Consider the following 25,496-nt stretch of genomic DNA (forward strand, 5'->3'; position numbering starts at 1 on the left):
TTATTTTTTAAAGGGATTGTAAAGGGGAAGAAAAGGCTTTGAGTCCCTTTGAAAGGCTGCACAAAATATGAATCCCGTTCATGTATAAATTCTAAGCCATAAAGGGCTTTGAGGTTTCTTCTGCTTGTGGCTTGACATTTTGGGTGGATTTTGCGACTTTGCGCAACAGTGGTCCAAAAGATTCCTGTTGTGGCCAGCCAGTGGCCAGCGGAACTGGGGGCAGACTCGGACAGCGAGGAGGTTGGGAAGGAACATGGGCCGGTCCTGGAATCTGGGGAAGGCTCTGATGAGTGCTGGGGAGGCAGAGATGAGGCCAGGGCCGTCTGACAGTTGTCAGCTGCCTTTGGATTTGGACATCAGTGAGGCAGAAGAACAGCCGGAGCCTGTTCCCAGTGTGCGCATGCACAGAGCCGCCAGGAGAAGGGAACAGTTAAGGAACAAGTGTTGACTCTGGAGTAAGGACACAGGTGGACGGTGAAGGGCCCCTCCCCTAGGGAATAAAGAGGAGCAAAAGGGGAGTGGTGTTTGCAGGAGACAATTTGTTCATTTAATTAGGGTGAAGATTTGTTCACAGAGACTCCTTGCCAAGTATTTTCTTGTACAGCGTGGCGTTTGGGAGATTTTGGCCTGGCAGATCTCCAAGTCTGATGAAGGTCTGTGATTGTAAATCACTCTTGAAAGACTTTTTGCCGGGACTTTGCTGGATGTGAATGAGAGGAATTCACCTTAAGTCAAAATAAAAAGGGGTTTTGTAGGGATGACGAGTCTGCTTCATGATTTTGGTGAGGCCTAGGTCAGAACAATTCCTGCCTTAGTGTGATGCACAAATTGGAACCTTATATTCCAACAGTTGCAAATACAGCCTGCATTTAAAAGTGAGGACAGAACATATTCTTTTGTGAACAATGTGCCAAGCCAGTTTTTGTAGTATCTGAATCATCATTACATTTCAGGGGTCTAATTTTTATACAGATAGTCCTCGACTTAACAATAGTTTGTTTAGTGACAGTTCAAAGTTACAATGGCATGGGGAAAAAAGTGTGTTATGTCCATTTTTCAGACTTACAACCATTGTAGCCTTCTCGTGGCCCAGCTGATTAGAATTCAAACCCTTGGCAACTGACTCGTATTTATGACCGTTGCAAGGTCCCAGGGTCACGGGATTCCCCCCTTTTACGACCTCCTGACAAGCAAAATCCACGGAGAAGACAAATTCACATAACAATCCTCTAACTAACTTAACCCCTGCAACAGAGGTGGTGTTCAACCAATTCTGACCGGTTCTGGAGAACCGCTAGTGGAAATTTAAGTAGTTTGGAGAACTGGCAAATGCCACCTCTGGCTGGTCCCGCCCCCCATCTCTTCTCCACCTCCCGAGTCCCAGCTGGGTCTCCTTTGGTTGCCCTGCACAGGAGAACGGAGCTGGAAAGCAGGTTAGTGGGGTGGGCAGGGAATGGGGATTTTGCAGTATATCTTTCCCCTGCCACGCCCCCCCAATCCACGCCCACAGAATCGGTAGTAAAGAAATTTGAACCCCACCATTGCCCCGCGGCGATTCACTTAACAACGGTGGCAAGAAAGGTCGTGAAATCGGTTGTGGCTCATTTAGCAACCACCTCGCTTAAGCAGTAGAAATTCAGGTCTTCGTTGCGTAGGCTGAGAGATTACTTGCACACATTCCTTTTCCTTCCTCAGTCAGAAATGTGGAATTCATAACGGATGGGCCTGTTGATATTTTTGTTTCACAAAAGCGAAGGACTTTCCAGACAACTTCGTTTTGTTTAACCGTTGGTGATGAGAGGTCACTTCTCTTCAGTCTGTAAAGTGGCCTATTGTTTTTATTGACATTTTAAAAGCTGGCTTATTTATCCCTTAGCGGTTCCAAAGCCAATCTATTTAGTAAGAGCAGTGAGGGTTTTATATAAAAAAACAGAATAAAATCTTTTTTTTTTTTTTTAAATCAAGCTGAACTGAAACTGAAAAGGGGCTTTCGAAATAACCTCTCTGTGCCAAATTTGTTCCGCTAAGTGTTGGAAATTATACATGCTGTCAGCGAATCCATCTCTCTCTGCCTCTGTGCGTGTTTGGATGTGTACGTGCATAAAGGAAAGGGAGAGAGGAAAACACATAAAATTTTACATACCCCAGCTGTGTGTCCTTCCTTCATCACACCCAGAAATTGGCAAGCAGGCAGGCAGGTAGGTAGGTTTAAGGCCGGGGAGCGGAAAAAGAAGATGAAATTCGAGGCTTAATGGACCTCTTTTGTGATGATGAGTGAACCCAGGTGTAAAGCAAATACATCTCAAATTAAAGTTGGAATTGGTACTATGTGCCTTGTCAAGAAAGTTGGTGCAAGGATTAAATCACCGTCCAACATTCCCTAGAGGGCAACAGGCTGCTGATTCGTAAATTAAAAGATAGGATTCCTTCATGCTTGTTATTCCTGCCTGCCCCCCCGTCTACCCCCGGGCCAGAAATGTACCGAATTCGCAGTTCTCTCGTGCAAAAAAATAGAAGCGTTTACATGAATTTGATCTGTGTTTTTCCCGTCCATCGCTCTCTGGATGATATTGGGCAACAAAGATATCAGGTAGTCCTCGACTTAACGACTGGCACAGAGTGGTAAAATAGGTTAGTCATGGGACTGCAGGGGCTGACTGTAGGAACTTCAAATCCAGGTTATACCTAGCCTCAATGGATTGGTCCACTGTGATTTTGAACGGTGGCTAAACTACAAGTCTAGAGTGGAGTGGAGTGGAGTGGAATAGAAATAGAATGGAACGGAATGGAACAGAACAGAACAGAACAGAACAGAACAGAATAGAAATAGGAATAGAATAGAGTAGAGTAGAGTAGAATAGAATAGAATCCTTTATTGGCCAAGGGTGATTGGACACACAAGGAATTTGTCTTGGTGCAAATGCTCTCAGTGTCCATAAAAGAAAAGATACATCTGTCAAGAGTCAAGAGTCACAAGGTACAACACTTAATAATAGTCATAGGGTACAATAAGGGTCAATATAAATCATAAGGATACAAGCGACAAAGTTACAGTCATACAGTCACAAGTGGGAGGGGATGGGTGATAAGGAGTGATGAGAAGATTAATAGTAATAATAAATGCGGACTATTCTATCCTCAATGTTCTATTCTATTCTATTCTATTCTATTCTATTCTATTCTATTCTATTCTATTCTATTCTATTCTATTCCTTATTTCATTGACCATCCTAAATTTAAACTCCATTTCTTTAAGTTTTGAATCTTATCACAGCGTTTGTGCTGTTTGCAATAAGATGGTCAGCTATCATGCTTTCATCAGTGGTGGGATTCAAAAAAAAATTACTTACCAGTTCTGTGGACGTTGCTTGGTGGGCGTGGTGTTGCTTGGTGGGCGTGGCTTGGTGGGCGTGGCATGGGAAGGATACTGCAACATCTCCATTCCCTCCCCACTCCACTAACCTGCTTTCCAGCTCCGTTCTCCTGTGCAGGGCAACCAAAGAAGACCCAGCCAATCAGCTGGGACTCAATGGGAGGCAGAGAATAGATGGGGGCGGGGCCAGTCAGAGGTGGGGTTTGCCGGTTCTCCAAACTACTCAAAATTTCTGCTACTGGTTCTCCAGAACTGGTCAGAACCTGCTGAATTCACCACCTCTGGCTTTCATGCTTTTGAATGCTCTTGAAGATACTATTTTTTTTTTAAAAGAAAGCGTTCGCCAAGAGGTAGAAATAATCTATAAAAATGCAATATTGTCTGAACCACGCTGAGACTTCTATTTAAATATCACCCCCTGAGAATGATAAGGCAGGGGCTGTTGAATTTAGGAATTGATTTTGCTGTGGGTCAGGCTGCACTTCCTCGCTCTTTAAGGCAATAGGTTAAGTGGACCCAGCGTTTAATATTTTTCCTTGATTCCTGTTATTTTCTAGGTTCCTGGAGATCTCAGTCAAACCTCTGAAGATCAAAGCCTGTCAGATTTTGAAATGTAAGTTGTTCGAAAGGTTGATGTGTTTATCTCATTCCCACAAGGACTTCAAAAGAGTGATTTTTGAAGTAAAATGTTTCATAACGCAGGATTCTTTCTGTTGTGGGAATGTATTCCCCACCTTGTAACATAACCACAGCGTTCTTGATTTGGTTCCTTATTCCAAGTACTTTGATTATTGGCAGCGTCTACCAATGGAGTTTGTCTTAGGGCCTGTTTGTACTTCTGTGCAAGATTGTATGTATTGACTTGTTTATTTATTTATTTTGTCATCCAGATCAAACCGAGCCCTTATAAACGTCTGGATTCCTTCAGTCTTTCTCCGTGGGAAAGCAGCAAATGCATTTCATGTTTATCAAGTAAGCATTCTGTTCAATGAGGGTATATTGGGTGACTATCATTATCTTAGCTTGGACATCTCTGTTGTGGTTCACCAGCAGCCGGTGCAGCCGGCAGCGGAAACAGACAGTGGGGAAGAACGGGGACCACTCTAGGAGTCTGGAGAGGACTCGGATGAGGGTCCTGCATCCGATGCAGAGATGGGGCCAGGACCATCTGGGAGTGGGGTGCTGACTCCAGAGCCTTTGGAGTCTGGCAGCAGAGAGGCAGAAGAACAAGGGGAGCCTGTTCGCAGTGCATGTGTGTGTGCAGAGCTGCTAGAAGGCGAGAGCAGCTGAGAGAAAAGGGGCGACTCAGGAGTAAGGCTGCGAGGTGATTGCCCCTCCCATAAGGTATAAAGGTCCGGCCAAGATGACAAAACCTTTGCAGGAAGCAAAGTATTTCGATCGGTTCAGAGTCATTCTTGAAACTCTTTGTACTTCAGTTGGATTTTTTTTGTACTTTGGTTGGGTTTTTTTCCTAGTTTATTTGATACTTCTGTTTCTGGCAGAACTTCATAGAACAGAAAGGTGGGTGCTTATGAATAGAATGAATAGAAGATAGGATAATATAGGAATAGAATAGAATAGAATAGAATAGAATAGAATAGAATAGAATAGAATAGAATAGAATAGAAATAGAATGGAATTCTTTATTGGCCAAGTGTGATTGGACACACAAGGAATTTGTCTTGGTGCAAATGTCTCAGTGTCCATAAAAGAAAAGATACATTTGTCAAGAGTCAAGAATCACAAGGTACAACACTTAATGATAGTCATAAGGTACAATAAACAATCAAATCATACTAGGAAATAGTCAATATAAATCGTAAAGACACAAGCGACACAGTTACAGTCATACAGTCACAAGCGGGAGGGAATGGGTGATAAGGAGTGATGAGAAGATTAATAGTAATAGTAGTGCAGACTTTGTAAATAATTGGACAATGTTGAGGGAATTATTCGTTTAGCAGAGTGATGGCGTTTGGGGAAAAACGGTCCTTGTGTCTAGTTGGTGTGGTGTGCAGTGCCCTATAGCGTCATTTTGAGGGTAGGAGTTGAAACAGTTTATGTGATAACTTTGAAAAGGAAAGCCTCTTCCAGCCACCCTCTATTTGTCGTTTATTTTTCCACATTTAAACCAAAATACTTTGCTGGTAGTTAAGCAGGGAAAAAAAACATATGCGCCAGCATATTCCATTGCTTTGCAATTATCTTCTTTTAATGAGGCAAGAACGCATTTAGTATTTGCGACTTGGCAAGCTGTCATCCTTTGGTCACCAATGAGAAGAGGGAGGGGAAATGTTTGCTTCCTTTCCTCGTGCGTGTTGCCACATTGTTTGTCTACGGAAATGACAGTGTGCAAATTGTTTTGCAAGCACTTGGAAATAAGCTGACTTTAAGCCCAGGGAAGACACTTGGCATTTTCAAGCCCTTGCTTTGACCCAGACATCAAAGTCATCCCCTGGTCTTCCAGCCAGAAGATTATCAGCTGATACATAAGTCTGCCATTTTGGGGGGGTTGCTTTGAAATTGGATGTATTACTAGAAGGTATTACTAGAAATCCAGGGTATTAAAATGGATCATGGTTGGGCTCCTTGGCTTTGATTGAGTGTATTGTTTAGGGCCGTCATTATAATCCGTAAACAATGATTGAAAGGTTGTTTATGTGTTGTGCGATTGCAGCCATTTAATAAATCTTGGCTTGGTTGGTATATAAAATTCAGCGAATATGGATAATCTCTATATGCCATGTGGCCTTCAATCTGGTTTATATGTTGTCTGTGATCATTAAACCAAGAGCTGCTTAATTATGATTTGTGAAGGAAGACAAAATTGATTCAGTTCTCCAAACACTGTCAGAACTCAGAGTTTATAAGCTACAGTGGCTAAGCTCTACAGCCCAATAAGCCCAAATCAAAGAAATCATGTATTGGCTTGGTGGCATACAAAGCACTAAGGACCAATAGGCTGGCATCTTCTCTGTATCTTTGGATGTTGGATTTTTTTCCGAGCCAATATTTGCTCTGTTTCTGTTGTTCCTGGTGACTGGCCATTAAGAACATTTCTTGGACTTGTTTTGCGGTGAATCAAAGGTTTTTATTGAACTTTTTTGGAGAGACACTTCAAAGTTTCATTTGCAACTAACCTCTAGGTGGTGATATCTACCAGAAGCCTCCTTAATGTTTTGGCAGCAACCAAATAATTCTTGTGGACATATCTGTGTTTATAGTCTCATTTGCCTCTGAGTCAGGTCTCACCTCCTCCGCAAATCTTCCACAGACACTATAGTAAATTTAATAGTCTCCTTCAGTGGGCAGGTGTTGACATATCAAACATTGATAAATTATTGGGAACATAGACACTCTTTGTAATATTGTTTGAGGGAGGATTTTATACAGTAACTGTTACACTAAAGTTGCATTGGAAAGGTATACAATTTTTTTTACAAGTATATGTGTAGCGCAGATGGGAATAATTCCTAATATCAGTGCTAAATTTCTCTAATTAGCATAGCTGAATGAGTTACTTTGTCTGTAAATTTAGCAGCTGTGGTGTAGCACTGTTAAGTACAAATGACACGAAGCATTTGAACTTTCTGTAAAAGTAGTCCTTGATTTGTGTCCACAATTGGAACCAAAATTTCCATTGTTAAGTGAGTTGTGCTTGATTTTACAGCTGTGATTGGTAAGCGAATCACAGCAGTTGTTAAGTGAATCACATGGTTGTTAAGCAAATCTGGCTTCCTCCATTGACTTGGCTTCTTGGAAACTGGTTGGGAAGCTCGCAAATGATGATCCCATGAATCCAGGACACTGCCACCATACATGATAGTTGCCAAGCATCCTTTGATTATATAATGTGGGGATGCTGCAATGGTCGTAAGTGTGAGGATTGGTCAAAAGTCACTTTTTCCAGTGCCGTTATAACTTCAAATGGCAGATAAACCAATGGTCGTAAGTCCAGGACTACCTGATATCTAAGCTGAAGTCACGCTGAAGCTTCAGTACCCTGGACAGCACCAGGTCTAAAATTGTGGAAGGGTGGAGATGAACTGGCTAATTCAGCCAGACAACCTTGAGTTTAATTCTGACTTCAGTTATTCTTCTTTTTCATATTTTGAATGGCTCAAGCCTGGCTTGGATTTCAAATGTTTTCTTCCCGGGTATGGGCACTAGGAAGAAATCTTCCTTGGTAATCTTGCAGGTCAGCAAACAGATGATTGTGCTGTAGATTGTGCAGTTTTGACTAGGGTTGTGGCTCCAGCTAGAAACCAGGAGACTGAATTCTAGTCCTGCCTTAGGCATGAAAGCTGGCTGGGTGACACTAACCCAATCACCAGGAGATGGTGACTTCTAGACTTGCTTTAGGCATCAAAGCTGGCTGGGTGACACTAACCCAATCACCAGGAGATGGTGACTTCTAGACTTGCTTTAGGCATCAAAACTAGTGGACTAATCTGGATCGAGTCACTGTCTCTCAGCCTAACTCACTTCTCAGGATTGTTGTTGTGGGAAAAGTAGCAATAGCGATAGCACTTTGACGTAGATACTGCTTCACAGTGTTTTATGGCCCTCTCTAAGCTATTTGCAGAGTCAGCTTTATTGCCTCCAACAATCTGGGTCCTCATTTTACCCACCTCGGGAAGCTGGAAGGCTGAGTCCACCTTGAGCCAGTCAGGATCAAACTCCTGGCAGTGGGCAGAGTTAGCCTACAATATAGCATTCTAACCACTGTGCTCACAGTAGGTGAAGGAGGCTGTATTGGATATGTTCTCTGCCTTGAGTAATTTGTAAACATAATAAAGGTGGGAAATAAATAAATACAGATAGTCCTCAATTTACAATAGTTCGTTTAGTGAGTGTTTGAAGTTGCAACGGCATTGAAAAAGGTGACTTAGGACTGTTTTTCACACTTATGACCTTTGCAGTATCCCCATGATGATGCAAATACTTGCATGACTAGTCTAGTGAAGAGAAGGACAGGGGACAAAGGATAGCAGTGTTCCAATATTTGAGGGGTTGCCACAGAGAGGAGGAAGGGGTCAAGCTATTTTCTAAAGCGCCTGTAGGCCAAACAAGGAACAATGGATGGAAACTGAGCAAGGAGAGATTCAACCTGGAAATAAGGAGGAATGAGTGAGAACGATCAACCCATGGAACAGAAGTTGCCTTCAGAAATTGTGGGAGCTTCATCCCTGGAGGCTTTCAAGAAGAGACTGGACCGCCAACGGTCAGAAATGGTGTAGGGTCTCCTGCTTGGGCGGGGGGGTTGGACTAGATGACCTATAAGGTCCCTTCCCACTCTGTTATTCTGTCCTGTTCTAATTCACAGTTCTGCAAAAAGTACCAGAGGCACCTGTGATTCTGGGAAAGTCGAAATGTATCATCCCCTGTTAGTTTCTGGTTTAGGTTAACAGCAAATTAAAAAAAGGGGAGGAAAACAGCACCCTTGTAGCTTTTAAGAACATAATTAACATATAAATTAAATAATACAGGTGTGAGAATGCAACCTTATCCAATGCCTGGAGAGATGAAAATAGGATCTGTTAACTGTTCACTGATCCTCCACCCCAATTTTGCATTTAAATACAAATCCCTTTTTTTTAAAAAAGAAGGCTTCAACAGGAATAAGGTTCCTTAGAAAACGCTTTAAAAAAAAAACGCTCCACAGATCTACAGAGTTTGAATAAAACTGTTTTGTCAGCAAACAAGAGTTTTCCCTACCCTCCTGGGACCTTGTACTATAACTCGCATAATTTCAAGCCAGGGTGGCTATCGAAGAATCAGAAAAAAAGCATGCGGAAATAAAGGGCAGGGTTTTATTTCTTTATTCACATCTTGCCTTTATTGTTTTAATAAATAACTTAAGGTACTAAACCTATGTAATACTCCTTTCTCCAACTATCTTTTATCGTACAACAACCTCGTGAAATCAGGTGGACTCAGAGAAAAGGATTGGCCCAAAGCCACCCAGCCGGTTTTCGTGTCTAAGGTAGTACTAGAACTCACCGTCTCCTGGTGATTGGCCCAAAGCCACCCAGCTAGCTTTCATGCCTAAGATGGTACTAGAACTCACAGTCTCCTGGTGATTGGCCCAAAGCCACCCAGCTAACTTTCATGCCTAAGATGGTACTAGAACTCACCGTCTCCTGGTGATTGGCCCAAAGCCACCCAGCTGGCTTTCATGCCTAAGATGGTACTAGAACTCACTATCTCCTGGTGATTGGCCCAAAGCCACCCAGCCGGCTTTCATGCCTAAGGTGCTACTAGAACTCACCATGTCCTGGTGTTTGGCCCAAAGCCACTTAGCTGGCTTTCGTGTCTAATGTGTCTTAATTTCATGTCTGTTTTCTAGCCTGGTGTCTTCCCCACTAGATCAAACCGGCTCTTTTTGCAAAGTTTTCCCCAAATCTTCTCTCTTCCCCCATGTTGCTTGTAACTGGATAACATTTCATCACTGAAAGTGAACAGCATGGAACACTTTCTCGTGGCGCCTGGTGCTCAGAAGGCCACCAAGTGTGCTCTGAATCCCCAAGTTCAGGATTTCATGAATAGTAATGGTTCACACTCCACGGAACAGAAACTCTGCTAAACGCTTTTCTACTGTCCTTATCAGAGCAGCCTTAAGTGCTTACTTGTATTGAAAGAAAAGAAATAACACAGAACACAGAAGAACAGGGTTGGAAAGGGACCTTGAAGGTAATCTAGACTAAGTCTCTGCCCAAGGAGAAGACAATATACCATTTGAGACCAATGGATGTCCAATCTCTTCTTCAGAACTTCCAGTGATGGGGCACCCACAATTTCTGAAGGCAAACTGTTCCACTGTTTAATTGTTCCCAGAGTCAAATAGTTTCTCCTTAGTTCTGCATTGGATCTCTAATGATCTTCCACCCATTACTTCTTCTCCAGAATAGAATGCAGTGTAGCAGAGTTGGAAGGGACCTTGGAGGTCCTCTAGTCCAACCCTCAGCTTAAGCAGGAGTCCCTGCACCATCCTGGACCAACTGTTGTCCAATCAGGAAGTTTCTCTTTAATTCAAGGTTGGTTCTGTCTATGAGTTCCAGCTTCCTGATGCCTGCTCAGAAACTTGGAGAGAAGGGATATCCCAGTCTTCCTGGACAGCTACTAATTAAGGCTATTTCCAATTCTGGATGTGATACAGCCCAGGGGTGGGATTCTACCAGTTCGTACCTATTCGCTAGAACCGGTTGTTAACATTCTAAGCAGTTCGGAGAACCGGTTGTTAGAAGAAATTACTGGCCTAATCCTGTAAGGAAGGCAGGAAGGAAACATTCTGGTGTTGCTTACAGAAATTCCCTCTCCATTAACCCTTATTACATACTTCCTGTCTCAGGAACGTCTCTGGAGTTTTTTCCCCTCCTTTGCTGGTACTTTGCTTGTGTGGAATGACCGTTCAAAGTTACAATGGCACTGAAAAAAGTGACTTATGACCATTTTTCACACTTAGGACCTTTGCAGCATCCCCACAGTCATGAGAGGCCAGGCGAGGAGATGCGTGGCTCGATGTGAGTGATGTTGAGTTGGCCACACCCGGCCAATAACATGACCACCAAGCCATGTCCACCCAGTCACATGACCACCAAGACATGCCCACCACCTAAGCCACGCCCACAGAACTGGTTGTTAAAAAATTTGAATCCCACCCCGATACAGCCCCGTTAACATCGATAGCAATTGATAACTCCATCATCCTTAAATCCCAGATTTAATCCTGCTTACATATCCAAAGGGGTTGTTGTTATTGTTGTTTTAAAAATCAAATGCGCCGAAGTTTCAATCATTCTCTATTGACCCTGCTTTTGGAAGGGAGCAGGTCATAAAATGACCACGTCTGTGATATCCGTGCTTATGTTAAAAGATGCTTTCGCTGTTTTTGTTTTGTTTTAAAGCAAATTGTTCATAATTAATATTATAGCTGCGCTAAAGCAGTAGGAGGCGATGAAAGGAAAGATTGCTCGTCTCGGCACAAATCGGCCAGCGCTCCAGTTTGTTTTTCATAATTTGGAAACGATTATTGCAGGATGTTTCTTCCCCATCCACCCCCCCCCCACAAAAAAAAACTAAGATCATTTTTAAAGGAGCATAAAAGCAGACTTGCAGCTGTGTCAAAATGTAATTTGTGCCTGGTTTGTTTGGTTTTTCCTTGCTCGCCACTTTAGAAGAGACCCTTAGAAAACCAATTCACCTGGGTTTTCTTTTGGAGAAGCCACAAAACACTTCCAGGGAGAGGGGGAGAATGGGAGGAGGGGGTAAACCCTACTCCTCTTTTCTCCTTAGTTAGACTCCTTTGCTTTTTTTAATTTTTGTTAACATTCCCGTCCCTTTCATAAAAAGCCTTGTAACTGGACTGTGTTGGGTGACTATCTTCCTAAGGGAGATTTGTTTATTAGTATGCAGCCTTTACTACTTTTACAAATAACTCAAGGCAGCAAACATATACAAACAGCTTCCTCCTCTTATTTTCTCCACACAACAGCCCTGTGAAGTGGGTTGGGATGAGAGAAAAGGACTGGCCCAAGGCCACCCAGCTGGCTTGCATGCTCTAAGCCAGGATTAGAACTCACAGTCTCCTAGTGATTGACCCAAAGTCACCCAGGGAAGGTATTCAACCCGCCTTCTTCCTGTTATTTTCCACACAACAACAGCCCTGTGAGGTGGGTTGGGATGAGAGAAAAGGACAGCCCCAAGGCCACCCAGCTGGCTTGCACGCCTAAGGCAGGACTAGAATTCATACTCTCCTAGTGATTAGCCCAAATTCACCCAGGCAACTTTCATGCCTCAGGTAGGACAAGAACTCACAGTCTCCTGGTGAGTAGGCCAGATTCATCCCGGCAACTGTCATGCCTAAGGAGGGACTTGAACTCACAATCTCCTGGTGATTGGCCTAAGGTCACCCAGCTGGTTTTCATGGCTAAAGTGGGACTAGAACTCCCAGTCTCCAGCTTCCTAGCCTTAATATCTAGACCAAGCTGGGTGGATACTTGGGTGAGCTCTGAATTGGTCCTCACTTTTGATGTGAGGAAGGAGCTTGTCCTCATTTTTGTGAGCCCTCCCCCCAAGATAATTCCCCTTGTGTCAGATATGCAATGTAGAGATTTAAAGACTTTAGAATGCACCTTTGCAATCCATGGATATAAACAGGTAGATAAAGTTCTCCTGTTTTCAACATAACTTGGCACATGACCTGGTGGGCCGCAATCTCAGAACCAACTTTGACACGGAATATGCTACTGCAGATGTATAAAAAGCAAACGACAGCGGAGCTGCTGCTGCTGCTACAGAATGATGGGGACGTTAGCATTATGTAATTGCTTATTTCTGAAAAGTCCTTGAAAATCACTGCAGATGAGCCGGGGAATCTTCCTGCCCAGATTCCTGTTTATCATTTGCATAAGTTAAATAATGAGAGCTCTTTGTGAAATAAAATCGGCTTTAAGCACCCTAAAGTCAGGGCGGTGAAGCCCAGAGAACTAGAACGAAGAAATGCGTATGAAACTCAAGAAGAGAATCAAAGTTAAGCCTGGACCGTTCACCCTCCCTAGTCTTCTCATCCAGGAGTGACTTAACAGTTATCCTAGATCAGTTTGTCTTCAGCCTGAGTGTGAAGATTGTCCTGAAAGATGCTCCAAACTATAATTTGATAGGCTTCCATATGGAGTAGAAACTTGAACATCCTGTTTTAGGATGAAGCATTCTCCATAGAACCATAGAGTTGGAAGGGGCCTTGAAGGTCATCTAGTCCAGGGGTCTCCAGCCTTGGCAACTTTAAGACTTGTGGACTTCAACTCCCAGGATTCCTCAGCCAGCTTTGCTAGACTTCAACTCTATGCCTGCTTACTCTTGTAATCCCTTCCTCTGCAATCCTCTGCAATCTCTCCATTCTAGGGGGTAAGAGAAAACAAAACAAAACAACAACAGGAATGGTTGAACAGAGAATTCTGGGAGTTGGAGTCCACAAGTCTTAAAGTTGCCAAGGTTAGAGACCCCTGATCTAGTCCAACTTCCTGGTTGAGCAAAAGACCCTATGCCATTTCAGACAAATGGCTGTCCAGGCTCTATTTGAAAGCCTCCAGTGATGCTTCTATTTTAATTTTTAAGTGATGGGAGCAAAAATTCACAAGAAAAATAACCCTCTTCTAGATGGGACTTTAATTATTATTTTTTCCAGTGGGTGAAAGCCATCACATGTTGACATCCTGGCTTGCTCTGAGAACATTAGATGGGATAAATAATATGAACACACAGAGTACAGGAAAAGGGGTATGGATTTGATCCCAAGTCAGGGAAAATTTAAGACACTCCTGGATCCAAATTGCGTGAATTTGGATGTTCTCTGCAGCCTCACTCATATTTGGAATCCCCCTAACTAGTTGACTGTAACTAGCTGCTAAATACAAGTTCACAGGGCAAAAATAAACCTTAAGATATACCAACAATAGGGCAGCAAAAATGTATTTGTGGTAAGCTACCCAAACATATCCTGCAAACTTTTGGCTAATGTTTGTTGAAAATCTATGTTGTTTTTGACTGTGGCGAGCCTCCCAGATTTAGTTGGGCAACATCAACACCAAATAAATAAAAATAAAACAAGAATACATCTTATCGTGGTTTTGTTTTACTTAATGGCTAAAGTCACCGAGCCAAAATATCCAGTGAATGAAAAGAGAACATTTCCAAATCCCTATCGAACTTTCCCCCTAGTTTGGTTAAAGCAGGGGTTGGAATTATGGAGAGCATTTTAATGTCGTTTAATTTTCCCTGCTGTGGCTGAATTGCCAGATTTTTTTAAAGATGAATTTATTTTTTATTGGTGCATCTTTATTGCTTGAAAATCACCCCTGTAATTTGCATTGCCATGTTTTATTGCTCTTTGAAACCTAAGCGCCTTCGTTTAGATGTAAATTGTCATCAGATTACTACCGTTCCCATTTTCACCCCCCATAGATATCCGTATATTTTATTCGGTGAGTATCGTGGCTTCTTTGTGTGTGGCTCATTAGGGGAATTGGCTGTCCCTGCTGTTAAGCAGAGAACAAACAGTTGAAGCTTAATGCGGAATGAGACTGGAATCTAAGCCAGAGGAACCGGCACAAGGGACAGGTGATAAACCTCAGTCATTTTCGGTCTTCTGGCGTGGAAAATAAACAAGGAGGGAAGAACGGTATCTTGAAGCGCTCCGTCTCTTATCAAACTGAATGCCCATAACGTTAGTTGCCTCTTGTCTGCTTTCCTACAAGTGGATCGGTGAGGATTAGCTAAGTCAGACCTTGCTACTACTACCTCAAGTCATACGTGACTTCCTTGGCTCAGAATTGGGGATTCTGTTTTGAAAATTAGAAGCGAAGAGTTTCTCTGGCATTGAGTGGGAGAGATGATGTCCATGGAAGGGAGCTGGTGTGATGGATTACAGCGAAGCGGCAATTCCCCAGGAAGAAAGGAGCATATTTTGGAAAAGTTGAGGGGGGGTGACATAAGAGACAGAGGAAGAGAATCTGGAGAACCACTCCCTAGAATCTCCCAGGGTATACAGCAGGGGTCCCCAACCACCGGGCCGCGGACCGGTACCGGTCCTTGGAACATTTCCTACCGGGCTGCCGGTTTGCTGGGTGCCGCCATCTTGTTTGACAAGAAAGTGCTTCCGGGTGAGCTTTTCTGGTTGGAAAGCAGCGTTTGGGTCCTGAAGGAATCCTCGCGCCTTAGTTTCATCGAAGGGGGGGGGCCTCGAACGAAACTAAGGCGCGAGGATTCCTTCAGCACCCAAGGCAAGGCGAGACGAGCGACCGTCCCAAAGCTGTCCCGAGCGAAGCCCATCGACAAAGGTACAAAGGAGGAGTTGAAGGTGGCGGGGAGAAGCGGGGGACGGCTGGCTGGCCAGTCGCTCGGCTCGCCTTGCCTTGTCATGGGTGCTGATGCCGGTACTGGGCTGCGGATCATTTTGTGATGCCGGTACCGGGCCGTGGCACAAGAAAGGTTGGGGGCCACTGGTATACAGTATACAGTACAGAATAAGAGTAATATAGATTTAGACTGGCAAGATTCTGTATGTTTGTCTGTCTACAAATTAAGAACTGAATGATGGCTGAATTGCTCTTTGTCATTCTTGGACTTAGCCTGACACTGCACAAATCTGACCCTTCTTTGGTTTTAAGGCTGTTTAACAGATTGCCAGCAAAGGCATCATCCATCATCCTGTTATTTATCCATTATTAATGCTGCATCAGTCAGTATTTCCTTCCTTCCTTCCTTCCTTCCTTCCTTCCTTCCTTCCTTCCTTCCTTCCTTCCTTCCTTCCTTCCTTCCTTCCTTCCTTCCTTCCTCCCTCCCTCCCTCCCTCCCTCCCTCTCTCCCTTCCTTCCTTCCTTCCTTCTCAACCTTTCTTTCTTTCCTTCTTTCTCAACTACTTGTCTGCCCACTCTGGGCTTTGCCTCTTGAAAAATGTTCTCAGCCCAAAAGAAGGAAATGCTCATAGAATCTTCAGTCCTTATTCCAGAGAGGAGGGTCTCTGGATTGCCATCTACAATGCCAGGGTCCTGGGAACCGAATCTGCTCCACACAATGAGTTTCACTTGCCAGCTCCTTGTTATGAAGATAAATGAGGGATGAGACGAAACGATGAAGGGCAGAGAAGAGCCAGTTGCTGAGGCTGAGCTTTTTTGGGACAGGAGGTCTGTATCATAATTTGCGAGGCAGTTCTGTAGTAGACAAGGGATAGAGGTGACATCTACAGTACCTTGACAAGGAGTTTGCTTTCTCTACCTGTAATGTAATTTCGAGTCTTTTGCTGCTGAGTAGTAACTGTGTCAGGTGGGGTGGCTATTATTAAGCAAGCAGTAGCCCTCAAGCTTTGAAAAATCAAGACATCAAAGAGAGGATTTTATTTCAAATCCAATTTCAACAAGAAATCAGAGCAAATTTTGAAGTAGGGATTAAGATACTGGCCTAGAAACCAGGAGACAGTGAGTTCTAGTCTTGCCTTAGGCCAGCTGGGTGATTTGGGGCTAATCATACGAAGACTATGAGTTCTAATCCCGTCTTAGCCATGAAAGCCAGCTGGGATGATTTGGGGCCTATCATCAGGAAACTATGAGTTCTAGTCCCGCTTTAGGCAGGAAAATTGGTTGGATAACTTTACACTAATCATCAGATGAGTTCTAGCCCCGCCTCAGGCAGGAAAATTGGTTGGGTGACTTTAGTCCCGCCTTAGGCAGGAAAATTGGTTGGGTGACTTTACGCCAATCATCAGGTGAGTTCTAGTCCCATCTTAGGTATAAAATCCAACTGGGTGACTTTGGACTGGTCCTTCTCACTCAGCTCAACCCACCTCTCAGGTGTTGTAAAAAAAATAAATAGGGAGAATGGAAGGAGTGTTATGCATCTTCACCGCCTTGAGTTACTTATAAAGCAATAAAGGCAGGATGAAAAATCAAATCAATAAACAAGGCTGTTTGAGAGAATTTTCTGAAGGCCATCACAGAGAGCCGTAAGAGAGCTCAAAAATATATCAGCAACTAGAATGACAGTTGCAGAAAAATACGTTGTTTGCTACCACTGTTCCCCTGTTCTGGGCATATGCCTATTCTCAGAAATAATGTATTTAATTGTGGCATTTAACCATCATGGCTTGTTTTCGTCAATCTCTCTGTAACATGTGTAAGACCAATTACTGCAATATAATGAGGCCGGTAAACGAGGTGGCTCATTTGGCTGCTGTGTGCTAAAAATTGGTTTAAGCAGGGCCAGGAAGGAATAACTGTGGCTTAGTGGAAAGATACTTAATTTTCCTGGTGAAAGTCAAAAGAGTTCAATTCTGTACTTTTTTTTTACAGCAGAGAAGCAGATAGTAAATGAAGGAAAAGATGATATATTTTTTTTTGCAAGACTCCCAGGAGCTGCTTCTGGATGAGAAAAGACAACAGTGGATTAACTAGACAAATAGGCAATGCTTTATTTGCCCTTTATAGTCTCAAGAGTTTCAGACCATGCTTCTAATAGAAAAATGATGCAATTAGAGGACATTAGTATTACAAATGATACCATGATGGATTTGCACAGTGGACAGGCCCATCCTGTGGTTTGCATTTGGCTTTGCATAATGTTCAGACTTGGGTCTGTGAATATGCAATATTTTGCTTTATGAATTAAGTTTCAGTATGTTGCCGGTTTGCCAGTTGCCTATAGGAGAAGAGCAGGCAGAGCTGGGGGGAGGCGGAGTTAAGCGAGTCATCAGCCTAGAGTCATTACGTTCTCACAAATGGGAGGAAATGTATCCTTAGTTCTAGGTTGGTTCTCTCCTTGATTGGTTTCCATCCGTTGCTTCTTATTCTGCCTTCAGGTACTTTGGAGAATAGATTGACTCTCTCTTCTTGGGGGCAACCCCTCAAATATTGGAAGACTGCTATCCTGTTTCCCCTTCTCTTTGTTAGACTAGACATTACCCAGTTCCTGTTTTAGTTGCCTTTTCCCCCCTCCTAATCAGGTTTTTAAACACAAATCCTGTCTTTTTTTTAAAAAAAATGTACTTCACTACTGAGAAAATCATAGTGCTGGTGAATTACAGAGTTCAGTGTTGCATATTAAGCCATAACCTGTTGTTAAGTAATTAAGGATCCCAATACACGGTAATTTAATTTTTAAGAGACAGTAGAAATATTTATTCATTTCTCATGTAAGGCACTCAGGGTTTTACCTGGTTCTTTCTTTCTTTCTTTCTTTCTTTCTTTCTTTCTTTCTTTCTTTCTTTCTTTCTTTCTTTCTTTCTTTCTTTCTTAAAAAAGACAAACCCAAAAAGAATGAGCATCATTTTAAAATTATGCTTTTTTAAAAAAATGAGCTTAGCCTTGGACCTCTATCCCGATAAAATTAAATATTGGAAAGCTTAGTACATTTCTTTTATCTCAAAGTAATAAAGTAGTTGAGATCATCTTCATTACCTCCAACAGAAATTACTAATTCTAAGTGGAGATATTATTTCAGATTGCAGCTCTGTGCTGGTTGACCTAGGAACAAGGCCCATTGTGTTCAATGAGACATCTCTGCATAAATTTAAAAGTTGCAATATATTTTTTTATAGCTGAATTAACTTGGAAAATACTGAGCATGGGTTGGAACTCGGGAGAAAAAGACAGATTGTCTGAAGCTGGTATGATTTATTGATTTATATATTAACAGAATATCACAGTACCAGATATGGAAGGGACCTTGTAGGTCATCTAGTCCAACCCCCCACCCAAGCAGGAGAGCCTATATCATTCCAGACAAATGGCTGTCCAATTTCTTCTTAAAAGCCTCCAGAGATGGAGCACCCACAACTTCTGAAGGGACACCTTTCCACTGATTAATTGTTCTAACGGTCAGGACATTTTTCCTTAGTTCTGGGTTTGATTCCTCTTTAATTAGTTTGCATCCATTGTTTCTTGTCGTGCCTTCAACTGCTTTGGAGAATAGCTTGACTCCCTCTTCTTTGTGGCAGCCCCTCAAATATTGGAAGACTGCTCTCATGTCTCCCCTGGTCCTTGTTCTCGATAGATGGGCCATGCCCAATTCCTGTAACCGTTCATCGTATGTTTTAGCCTCCAGTCCCCTAATCATCTTGGTTGCTCTTCTCTGCACTTTTTCTAGAGCCTCAACATCTTTGATATATTGTGGTGACCAAAACTGGATGCAGTACTCCAAGTGCGGTCTTACAAAGGCTTTATAAAGCAGTACTAACACTTCGTGTGATTTTTATTCTGTCCTTCTGTTAATACGGCCTGGGACTGCGTTGGCTTTTTTGGCTGCTGCTACATACCGCTGGCTCATATTTAAGTGATTGTGCACTAAGACTCCAAGATCCCTCTCACAGTTACTGCTGTTGAGTCAGGTTTCATCTAATCTGTACCTGTACAGATTCATCAGTGACGGGAAATCCTTTGTGGACTTTTTGCAGAAAAGAGGGATGGCAAATGAACTTGTGATTTCTGGAATCGATGATAAGAAAAGCTAGAATATGGAAAGAAAGAGACTATGGAGTAATCTTAGCGAAAGAGGATAAAATAGAAATGCATTTGTATTTATTTTCTGCAATGTCTATTCATTTATTTCTTTCCCCTTCTTTTTTCTTTAAATTTATATTATTATTTTCTCCTTTGTTAGAATTTTCTTTAATAAAATATTAACTGAAAAACAACGTAGGAACATGATTTCGACTGGAATTAGCTTAGCAACGAGGGCACTGACATATTAAAAGAATGCAAGGATGTTTCACAGTTTAGGGAGAGAGTAATGTTGGCTTAGGTAATCTGTTCCTAATTGACAAACATAAGCATGAATTATGAAGTGATAATTAGATTTTTAAAAAAGGGAGAAAGAACATATCTAGGAAATAATTTGGCTCTTTGAAATGGAAAACTCCTCCCCTCAGATTTTATAGGCAATTAGTTTTATAAATCTTGGCAGGGAAATGCAGTTTGATAGGGGAATGGTATGTGAGCATTCCTCTTGTGATACCACTCTAACTTGTTGAAACGTGAAATAGATGATGTTTTAGTAAAACAAGGAAGGAAATACCCTCCCTGCCACAGAAAGTAATTTAAAATAAATATTAGGCTTCTAAGACCTGAAGAGACACAGCACTAAACACCAGACACTAAAAAGAAAAAGAAAAAAAAATCTAACTGTCTGACCACCGATTAGCTAATCGTTTAGCTAAAACAATTACTTTAGTAGTCTTTTTAAAATATACAGAGCAATCGGTCATATTGCACTTTTAAAAAGGGGATAGATAAGATAGCTGTAAAAACAGAAGGAGAGTATTAATAATGAAGAAACCTGGCCCTTAGAAAGTTCCAGGTGGTTAAGTTTGCAATAAATCTAAAGAAAGCTGAAACATTATAGATTAACAGAGTTGGAAGGGACCTTGTAGGTCATGTAGCCCAACCCCCAGCCCAAGCAGGAGATCCTACACCAGTCTCTTCTTGAAAGCCTCCAGGGATGAAGCTCCCACAACTTCCGAGGGCAACTTCTGTTCCATGGGTTGATTGCTCTCACTGTCAGAAAATTCCTCCTTATTTCTAAGTTGAATCTCTCCTTGATAAGTTTCAATCCGTTATTCCTTGTCTGGCCTTCGGGTGCCTTGGGAAACAGTGAGTTTTGCTCCATTTAGCCACCGTCCTTGCTGCCCAGTTATTAAGTGAATCACTACAAGTTGAGAAGTCACGCAGTCGTTAAATAAATCTGGCTTTTCCCCCATTGACTTTGCTTGTCAGAAGGGGATCGTGTGACCCCCAGGGACTCTGCAACCGTCATAAATAGGAGTCGGTTGCCAAGCATCCAATGTAAATCATATGACTGCGGGGATGCGGCAGCGGTTGTAAGTGTGAAAAATGGCCGTAAGTCACTTTTGTATGTAATTGTATTATGCCAAAGATATGACATTTCATGTTCAAGCCAAAAGTTTGACATTTTTACAGAGCACAAAACAATCTTGTTTTTATGGTTATATAATATTTCAGTAATATTCCAGTAATACTGCAATATTACTTGTAGAAAATACAGGTGGAAAATGGATAATGGAACAGGGATTACAAATAGTAAATGAATCTATTATGAGAAATCTAATAGAAAAAGTGCATGAGGGTACACATTGGGGAACACAAGCAATTGTAGACTTTGTTAAAAGGAAATGTATTTGTAGAGGTATGTATACAATAGCTATGCAAGTAGGTAGGAAATGTATACATTGTGTAAGAATAAATAAGAAAATAATGCGTGAACAACTGGTGGGAGGAAGAGATTTGGCCATTCCAGAGAATACAGGTAGATTATACGGAAATGCCAGCAGTGGCAACTTTGAAGTATTTGTTGGTGATAGTTGATCATTTGACTGGATGGGTAGAACTGTGAGCGCTGTGTGTAAAATATGTAAACCCAGTCACTGCACTGTCCACAAAAAATGCTGGTTGTTAAAGGAAAAACTGAAAATAATACATATACAAAAAAAGAAAGAAAGAAAGAAAGAAAGAAAGAAAAATGGTCGTAAGTTACATTTTTCAGTGCCATTATAAGTTCGAACAGTCTTTAAATGAATGGTAATAAGTCAAGAATTTCCTGTAAAGCAATTCCTTACCTTTTTAATGGTCCCCTCGCCTCTTATCCGTAGATACTTCTCCTAGTATGATTTGATTGCTTATTGTACCCTATGACTATCATTAAGTGTTGTACCTTATGATTCTTGACTCTTGATGAATGTATCTTTTCTTTTATGTATACTGAGAGCATTTGCACCAAGACAAATTCCTTGTGTGTCCAATCACACTTGGCCAATAAAAAAAGAATTCTAATTCTAATTGTTTATGCATAAATAAAAGTATTTTAATCTATTTTTCCAGTTCGGATCCCATTTGGGCAAAAGTATAGATCTCGACAACTTTACAGCTAGCACTTGTTGTTACATTACAGTCACAACAGTCCTGGCGGTTGAAATACTCCCATTTATTAAGACCTTAAAACTTACCACGCTTGGTAAATATCATACCTAAAGGCTGCCTCTTCACATATCTATGTTCTTCTGGGACAAAGCTGGCTTTTTAAATTTCCATCCTCGTGGGATCCAGGTGGTTGAGAAAATGATTTATAAGCCTTCAGATACAAAAGATTGAAAACCACGGCGCAAGAGTGCAGGAATCTTTCTGAGAAAATGATGTTCATCCATAATAATTTGGAGTAGCTTTGGGCAACAGGGTGCTGCTTAAAAGAGATGCCGAAACTTACAACCATGCAACATGGATGGGGCTACACATGCAATAACATAGGGCCTTTTAACCTTTCAGCTCCACTGTGTTGCCCACAACCATCTTACGTTCCATCCTTCCTCGTTTCCTCCCCCACCCCCCCGGAAGAGAACCGCATCTGTAAACCGGCCGAGTTGTGGCAGAGATCTTCGTGTTTTGTTCAGGCTCAAAATTAATAGCGCAGACCTTTCTGACAGCTGCATTTAGCCATCGGGGAATTTAAGCTGTCAAGTGAGGAGAAATTTGGAAGCACTTATACTTACCATAAAATAATGATTTCCCGAATCTCAACGGTCCTTGTAGAAAAAAACAAAATCCAAATCACTAATAATTTGAAGTCGATTAAAGCACAGATTTCTTCCATCATCAACCGCTAATTTAGGGTGTGCTTCTAATATTTATCCTGCTTGGAATCAGTGGTTTCATGATTATCAGTATTTCAATCAATCAATCAGAATAGAGCTGGAAGGGACCTTGGAGGTCATCTAGTCCAGCCCCCTGCTCAGGCAGGAGACCCTATACCATTTCAGACAAGGGACTGTCTGGTCTCATCTTAAAAACCTCCACCCACAACTTCTGGTGGCAGGCTGTTCCACTGGTTAATTGTCCTCACCGTTAGGAAGTTTCTCCTTAATTCCAGGTTGCTTCTCTCCTTGATTAGTTTCCATCATTTCTTGTCTTGCGGTCTGGTGCTTTGGAAAATAAGTTGAGCCCTTCCTCTTTGTGTGGCAGCCTCTCAAAAAACTGGAAGACTGCTATCATGAGCCATAGCGACGCAGTGGTTAACGAGTACAGTACTGCAGGCTACTTCTGCTGACTGCCGACTGCCTGCAATTTGGCAGATTGAATCTCTCCAGGCTCAAGGTTGACTCAATCTTCCTTCCTAGGTCGGTAAAATGAGGAGCCAGATTGTTGGGGGCAAGAGGCTGACTCTGTGAACGGCTCAGAGAGGGCTGTAAAGCACTATGAAGCAATATATAAGTCTGCTATTGCTATCATATCCCTTTTAGTCCTGTTTTACTCTAGACTGGCCAAACCCAACTGTTCTTCATATGTTTTAATCTCCAGGCCTTTATAATCATCTTAGTTGCTCTTCTCTGCCCATTTTTATTTTTTTTTTGGTTTTGTTTCAACCAACACCCGGTGGTAAGCCGTACCATGTTGCTTGATAGTTTGATTTTGCATACTGTGTGAACTTATCTCTTAGGAGTCACTTAATCTCTTTGAATCAGACAATGGCACAATAACTTGTTCCCAAAATCACGGTTTTAAAATCTTGCATTGATTTCAAGAAGATTCTTTCAGAATTGAGAGCAGAGATGGGGATAATTGAATCCATTGTTGCTGAAACGTACCTTTCAATGATAGTATCAAGAATGAATGTATCCTACATAGATCCTTCACTGGCCTTATTCCCAAATAGGACAAGAGATTACGTATGTCACATATCTTCTTCAATACGTACACTAAATATCTTACTTTGGCTTTTACGTTAAGCGTGCAGTTAAATTGAATTCACTGATGGTAAACCTAATTGCACTTGTCTTACAGATAATCCTTGATTTACAACCATAATTGAACCCAAATGTTGCATTGCTAAGGGAGACAATTGTTAAGCCAGTTTCTCCCATTTTATGACCTTTCTTGCCACTGTTGTTAAGGGAATCCCTGCAGTTGTTCCATTAGTAACAGGGTTGTTAGGTGAATCTAGCTTCCCCATGGACTTGGCTTGTCAGAAGGTTGCAAAAGGAGATCACTGTTGTGGTTTGATGACAGCTGGTGCAAACGGCAGCGGAATCGGACAGTGGGGAAGAACGGGGACCAGTCCAGGAGTGTGGAGAGGACTTGGATGAGGATCCTGCATCCGATGCAGAGATGGGGCCAGGACCATCTGGGAGTGGGGTGCTGCCTCCGGAGCCTCCAGAATCTGGCAGCAGCGAGGCAGAGGAACAAGGGGAGCCTGTTCCCAGTGAGCGTGTATGCACAGAGCTGCTAGAAGGCAAGAGCAGCTGAGACAAAACGGGCAACTCAGGAGTAAGGCTGGGAGGTAATTGCCCCTCCCATAAGGGATAAAAGTCAGGCCAAGATAACAAAACCCTTGCAGGAAGCAAAGTAGTTCGATCAATTCCGAGTCATCCTTGAAGCTCTATGTTCTTTGGTTGGTTTTTCTTGTACTTCGGTTGGTTTCTTTTCTAGTTCATGTCATACTTCTGTTTTTGGCAGCACTTCACAGAACAGAAAGGTGGGTGCTTATCTCGGGGAAGTGTTTGAAAGGTGGGTGCTTATCTCAGGGGACTGTTTGAGATTAATTCTGGCTGGGAATGAAAACAATTCCCAGCGTTGCAATAAAATAGGTTTTGTTTTGAAAACAAGTTTGTGAATAACTACGGTTTACAAAGCCTGGGTCAGAATACCAAGTCATTGACAAAGCCAGATTCACTTCACAACTGTGTGACTAACTTAACAAATGCAATGCTTCACTTAACAACTGTAGCAAGGAAGGATGTAAAATGGGACAAAACTAGCAATTGTCTTGCTTAGCAAAGGACTGTGGCTCAAATGTGGTCTTGAGTTAGTTATGTTTACCACCTTGGGTTGTTTGTAAAAATGATAAAAGGCACGATATACAAACAAAGAAACTATTTTGGTAGTTGTTCTGGGGAAAATCTTGCCGGATTGGTATCCTTTTCCATTTAAGATCTAGATTTAGTACCCTGGTTTTGGATAAAACCGATTGATCCCTTCTCTCTGTTTCTGACAGCTGTATATCAGGATAAAAGACGACGAGTGGAACGTTTATCGAAGATACACAGAATTCAGAGGGCTTCACCACAAGTTGCAGATGAGATATCACCAAGTGCGAAGCTTTAACTTCCCACCCAAAAAAGCGATCGGAAACAAGGTAATTTGTCGGGCCCTGAGAACCAAGAAATCAGGTAGAACTGTTTCTGAGCAACAGTTGTTACTCACCTAGGGCCAGAAATCTTGCCAAACTAAAGCAAACTACTTGCATTATTGAAAAGAGATCCTGGGAATTGCTAGGGAGAAAACCTTGCTGTGATAAGAGGAACTATCACCTGATATGAAAAGAACGGATCAATGAATCATATATAATCTTCAGGAAAATTAGCCTTTGTGTAAACCAAATATCCTGACTGCTCTTGGAAAGAGTGTGACACTAGTATTGGACTGTAAACAAAAGTACTGTTGGGCACCAAACCCAAGACAGAGGTGCTGTGATTCTTCCAAGCATTATTTTTAAACATTATTCTTCATCTACGGGCAGAGTCTTGCCAAATTAAAGTAGGCTGCCATCTCCATAAAGCATAGATTCAGAA

At 42.1% G+C, this 25,496-nt stretch overlaps 1 protein-coding gene across 5 annotated transcripts in view; it reads left to right on the top strand.

Annotated features, from left to right (window-relative positions):
• The window catches only part of SNX29 (sorting nexin 29), a 180,314-nt gene that overhangs the window by 69,441 nt on the left and 85,377 nt on the right, over window positions 1-25,496 (top strand). For all 5 annotated transcript variants that reach the window (XM_087912359.1, XM_026704236.2, XM_087912360.1 and 2 more), the window contains 3 exons: window positions 3,931-3,986; window positions 4,264-4,345; window positions 24,920-25,060. In XM_087912359.1, coding sequence (XP_087768485.1) covers window positions 3,931-3,986; window positions 4,264-4,345; window positions 24,920-25,060 — 279 coding nt within the window. The remainder of the gene's footprint in view (window positions 1-3,930; window positions 3,987-4,263; window positions 4,346-24,919; window positions 25,061-25,496) is intronic.

The sequence above is a fragment of the Pseudonaja textilis genome, chromosome 14, assembly GCF_049901715.1.
Source record: "Pseudonaja textilis isolate UNSWEBS1 chromosome 14, rPseTex1.2, whole genome shotgun sequence".
Lineage (NCBI taxonomy): Eukaryota > Metazoa > Chordata > Lepidosauria > Squamata > Elapidae > Pseudonaja > Pseudonaja textilis.